This window comes from Mesitornis unicolor, unplaced genomic scaffold (assembly GCF_000695765.1).
Source record: "Mesitornis unicolor isolate BGI_N332 unplaced genomic scaffold, ASM69576v1 scaffold16790, whole genome shotgun sequence".
NCBI lineage: Eukaryota > Metazoa > Chordata > Aves > Mesitornithiformes > Mesitornithidae > Mesitornis > Mesitornis unicolor.
The window spans coordinates 34950-40447 of NW_010160480.1; the positions used below are offsets into that span (position 1 = coordinate 34950).

General features: G+C 55.0%; 1 protein-coding gene across 1 annotated transcript in view; it reads right to left on the reverse strand.

Annotated features, from left to right (window-relative positions):
- The window catches only part of SLC2A6 (solute carrier family 2 (facilitated glucose transporter), member 6), a 4243-nt gene extending 766 nt beyond the window's left edge, over positions 1–3477 (reverse strand). The window contains exons 1-8 of the mRNA XM_010190125.1: positions 3374–3477; positions 2656–2818; positions 2378–2569; positions 1679–1778; positions 1056–1267; positions 757–909; positions 313–421; positions 1–92 (exon numbers count right to left, since the gene is read on the reverse strand). The exon at positions 1–92 is cut by the window's left edge and continues 97 nt beyond it. Of these exons, the coding sequence (XP_010188427.1) occupies positions 1–92; positions 313–421; positions 757–909; positions 1056–1267; positions 1679–1778; positions 2378–2569; positions 2656–2818; positions 3374–3477 (1125 nt within the window). The remainder of the gene's footprint in view (positions 93–312; positions 422–756; positions 910–1055; positions 1268–1678; positions 1779–2377; positions 2570–2655; positions 2819–3373) is intronic.
- Between the last annotated feature and the right edge of the window lie 2021 nt (positions 3478–5498).

A 5498-nucleotide genomic window follows, 5' to 3' on the forward strand; every position in this document is an offset into this window, starting at 1 on the left:
CAGGGTCTTGTTGGCAATGGTGCTGTTCTGAGAAGCTGGCATGAAGTGTATATAGAGCCCCATGGTCAGGTTGGAGACCAGCATGACACCAGCTGTGGAGAGATGGAACAGCATAATGGGATCAATGGGCGAGTGATCCCCTCTGAGCTCCTGGGAGCGCCTCTGCTCAGGAGCTGAGCTACCACCATGGGAAAGGGACCCGCCACCACCAGAGTCCTACATGGCTGAAGTTTCCACTATTGCATGTTTGCAGAGCTCCTAGAGATCCTTAAATAAGAGTTTCCCTTGCACATCAGAGGAAGAGAGACTTACCTGACACAAAGAGAAGAATCTTCCTGCCAGCTTTGTCCATCGACACAGCAGCGATTACCACTGACAACAGACGTACCAAGCCGACAAGAGCTGCATCGTACTCTGGTTTCTGCAATGGCAAAAGCAGTGGGGATGCTGAGAAGGGAGATCCAGGGAAAGGACAGGTTCCTACATGTGTTGCCTTGGCTCTGGCCAATGACTTTGTCAAAGCTATGGTCCTAGAGTTAAAGGCCAGAGGAGAGGAGGGAGGCGGTGAGGCCAGTCCTGCTCCCCATCCCCATGCAGCCCTTTGCACTAAGCCTGTGCTTGGTGGTCGCTGCCAACCAGGTGCTTAAAAAAAGAAGGCTTCAAAGTTGAGGTCTTAGAGCTGCGGGGACCTGGAGCATTGGGCAGCCATTGCTGAAGACAGAGCAGTGCGAGCACAGGTCAAACCCCAAGGCTCACCAGGATGACGGCTGTTTTCTTGAATATTGACTGCAGGTACACGAGGACGCAGGTGACACCAGAGAGCTGCTGCAGGAACCGCATCCCCACCGCTATCAGGATGGGCTTGTACATGAAGGGGTCCTTGATCTCAGCACAGGTAACCCGCCTGCTCTGGAGGGATCAAAGCCAGAAAGCCAAGGTGTCACCACCTCTGGGCACCAAAAATATGGCTCAGAAGGTGCCCAAAGGAGGCTGGATTTTGCAGTTTTCACCTGACATCTCCCCTGTGCTGGAGATGAGCCTTATCCCCTCCTCACCTGCTTCCTCACACTGTCCTTGATCTGCTCATACTCCTGAGCATAGGCCGTGTCCTTGCCCCGCAGCCAGCACAGTGACCCCAGGGCTTTGTCTTCCTTCCCTTGGGAGAGCAGGAACCGGGGCGAGTTGGGCATGAAGCAGAGCAGGACGATCATGGTGAGCACGGGCACCTCCCCGGCCACTGCCAGCCAGCGCCAGTCCAGGACCAGCCCTGCCAGAGCAGCACTGTTAGGAGAGGAGCCCTGGCCTTGCCTCCATGGGGGCACCCCAACAGCAAAAATTTAATAAACCCAAGGGGAAAAAAAAATAATCTCAATAACTAGAGGGAGAATTTCCATGTTTTTCTCCCAGCAAAGAAGCATTTTTAGCTGTTGTTCTATATGGGGAAATATTAAATATATGATATAAGAGTTCATTGTATGCTGCCCTTCAACCCTGATGAAACCTTGGCAGGACCCGGGCCTGCAGGCACAGTGATGGCTATGGGTCCGTGCAGGTTATGGATTTATCCCTCTGAGCACACAGAGAACCCATCAACTTGCAGAGAAAGTTATTTAAAATAAAATCCCCTCCCCTCAGGTCCCACGGAGGGTTTCCTGCCTCTGAAAATGGAGATACTTGCCTAGTGCGTACAGGATGAGGGAGCCCAGCACCGCCATGATCTGGGGACAAGCACCCAGCATGCCTCTGACCCCAGGGTGGGAGATCTCCGAGATGTAGACCTGGAGCAGGACACCACATGCTTAATGGAGCTGCAATAAACAGCTGTCGCCACCAAAAACTGTGCTCTGACACCTCGCAGCCATCCACTGCAGCCAGGGGAAACCCAAATTGCTGGGAAACTGCCCTCTAGGGTGGAAACCAGACTGGTCCAGCAGCATGAGCTGGTCCTAGCAGGCAGAGAAGATGGCCTTGCAGGCATCCTGCTTCCCTTCCACACCCCAGCGTGGAAGAAATGATCCAGGGCACACTCAGACTCCAATTACTGCAAAGCCATGCCCCAGGGTTACTAAATTCTTGCCTTCCCCTCTGCATGCAACACATGGTCGGCTTTTGGTAAATGCAGAAGGAAATAACTGCTGGGAGGAACAGGGCAGGGAGTGAGGACCTGCCTTCCCTTTTCTGTGGGCAAAAAAGTTCAGTGCCGTGGGGGCAGCTCAGGCTGGGGCCACTAACCCAGCGCATCCTCCCCATCCCCAAACACCCACCCGCAACCCTGGATCTCCACCGATTCCTCCAAAAAAGCAGCAGGATGCCCCACAGCATCACCCCATCTCCCGCCTTTCAAATCCCCACCAAATTCCCTCCCAGGATGTGTTACCGGGATGGAGGCAGATGTGATGCCACCGGCGTAGCCCGTCAGCACGCGACCAAGCAGCAGCATCCCAACGCCCTGGGCACCGGCCATCAGCGCGTATCCCACGGCGGAGGGCAGCGCCGAGAACATGATGCTCAGCTTGCGGCCCAGGCGGTCGTTGAGGACCATGGCCGCCGCTCCCAGCGGGAACACTGACTGCGGGGAGACACAGAGAGGGGCATCGGTGGGTCCAGGCTCTCCCCAAATCCCCCCTCCCCAGCAGGGATGACCCCGCTGCTTACCCCAAACCAGGATGCTGTGTGCTGGTCCAGCCTCAGTGCAGGGTTGGGGTGAGCCTCCAAGGCAGGGATGACAGGCGAGGGGTAAACCAGGGCAAAGCCAAAATTGAAGTTCCCCAGGACAGCAGCAAACGCAGCCAGGTAGAGTCGCTTGTTGTTGAGGCTTCTGAGGGAGGGATGGAGTGAGAAGAAGCTGTTGGGTGCCCTTACTGCGCCTGACAAAGACTTTAACTCTGTTTTGCAGCTTCCCCCAGCTTTTGCTGAGGCTCTTGTGACACCCACAGAGGCCTTTTTCCAGGGAATGGCCCTGCACAGCCCCAGGCTGATGGGGTTTCTTTAAGTGCCTTGTCACGAGGGTGAGAGCCTGTGCCCCCGGGCACCGACAATGTTTTTCATCTGCACTGGGTGGTTTCCATGAGGTTCAACAAACAGAGAAAAGCAGAAGCTGGAGCTGGGTAGCAGCAGCTGGTTCACCCTGGCAAAGCGGGGAGAGAGTTTCTGTCAAGACCCCCAGCAAGACCCTGTGCCCCCACAGGAGCTGGATGCCCAATAGCATGCACACCCGCAGCTCTCCCAGCCACTGCACCCCCCGGGCAGGATGAGACCCCATCTCAAGGTAACTCAGCAATAGCAGCAGCATGAAACATCTCTGTCACCAGTTCCCCCCAGCCCAGCACGCTCAGGATAGGAGGCACAGCTCACCCCACAGCCTGGCCCTTACCGCAGGTACGCACTGTCAAGCCTCTTGCTAATAATGCTCTCAGGGAAGGTCCGATATGAGGAGCTCGTCTTCCTCACCAGGGGCTCCCTTGGGCTGAAGTCCATGGCACTGCCAGTGCCCATTGCGATGCGGGTACTGCCACGCTCAGGGCTGCCTTGGGATGGAGAGGAAGAGGCAGCTGAAAGCAAAAGGGGAGAGGCTGCCCTGGCGTTACCTAATCAGAGAAATCTGTGCCTCGTGGGCTCGCACCCATGGCCAGCCTCTGGGGAGGAAACTGGGAGGGCCGGAAAACCAGTAAGCAAAGAGTTACGGGGAAATGATGGTGCCTGCAACCTTCACCTTGCGCCTACTCGGCCCCTGCCCCTCCCCATCGACACCAAAGCCCATCACTTATGGGGATGATCCTTGCTGCATCTCTCTCCTCAAGGAACCGGTACCAGTTAGACTGGCCAAATGCCGCTGCTTTTTACAGGTTGCAGCCGTGTGGGGAAGGGATTTCAACACAGAACAGAGCAGAGGAAGAGGAAGGAGAGGAAATGAGAGGGAGGTAAACATGGAGGGGCGCACAGGGAGCAGCTGAGGGGGATGAAGAGCGCTGATGAGAATGCAAAAGGAGAAGGTGGCATCTTTGCTGCATTTGGTGCAGCTGCTCGGGGCTCCAGGCTGCCCACAGGTGGCTTTGCACCCTTGCCCTAATACCCACAACCCCTCAGGGCTCAGTGGGCAGCCCCTTGTGCTAGGGCATCTGCAGGTCCTGGGGGGCTGCAAGGTCTAAACTTACCCTATAGGAAAGGGTTACACACACCTCCTGGCTTTGCACTTGGATTTAATTAGCAAAAGCTAAAAAATTACTGTAGTGCTCCTCTTGTTTCCATCATTCACCTTAGTCCCTGGTGTTTTTGGGACCACCTGGATGGTTTCTGCACCCCGAAGCCGATGTGGGACCTCCAGTGACACTTTGGTGTCAGCCAGAACCCGCTCTGCTCTTTTCTCCATGCAATCTTGTTCCCCTTCTGCAAACACCAAGTGCCGCATTTGGTGTCTGATTGATGCTGGGAATTCACAGCTGACTCAGGCACTCGGGGTGTGATTTCTCTGCAGGAAGAAAGGTCAAGGGGATGTCAGGGCAGGCCAGCTCATCCAAAAACTTCCCAGTGCTGTGTTAGTCTGAGCAGGGATGTCACAACAACCTCCAGCTGACCTGGAGCTGGTTCCTGTACCCTGGGCTCCTCCCTCTGTTAGCAAATGCCATCAGTCACCTCCCTCACATATGTTTTGCTCTGTTCCTCTTGGCTAGCAGCATCTGTTTGCTCCCATTGTGGTGACGTTCTGTGCAAAGCCAGACCAAGGAAAACCTGCAAGTGAGTGGCCTTAGGGCCACAGCCCAGCTGTGAATTTGCAGCATCTTTCCTCTTCAAATTCCCTAAGGCCACTTATTGAGAAAGTAATTCTTTATCCCCTCAGCCCCTCCTGGGGCTCAGTTTTTTTCCAAAACCAAGTATACTGAGTCTCTGCAGTGCAATATTTGCCATGTCCCACCCCAAAGCAGCTGAGTTAATTAAAGAGCCCCCAGAGCAGTATGCTGTAACAGAGAGAGGGCATGTAGGTGTAGGGATGTGGGGTGATGCTACTGGGCCTGGCCTGGCCTGGCCTGGGCGAAAAAAGGCTGCAGGTACTGGCCAAGATGGTGTTCACTGGGGAATGTGGCTGCAAGGTCTCAAGGGGCTGAGTCTGCTGTAAGGTAAGGGCTTCTCTCTTTTTTTCTCTCTGATCCTTGTTTTTGCTGTAAGTATCTCTAGTAAGAAGAAAGCTGTGAGTTTGCTGGCTGGTTATCTCCAGCTCTTTCCATCACAGAGACATTTGGTTGCTGCTTTTGGAGGCTGTGGTGGGGCTGAGCATGCTGCCCTGTGCAGGGTTGTGCCAGCTCTGCGGTTGTGCTCCTTGGAGAGGTTTGGGTGCTGGGCCATGCTCCCTGCTAGGAGTGATGTTGCTGAAAGGAAAGGTGTGAAACCTGCATTGCTGGTCTGGGGTGAGTGGAAGAAAAACTCTAGTGAAGGGCTTCAGAAAGGAGGATCTGCATCTCCTCCCTGTCCACGGCTTTGTGCTCTCCCAGGAGCAGGACTGC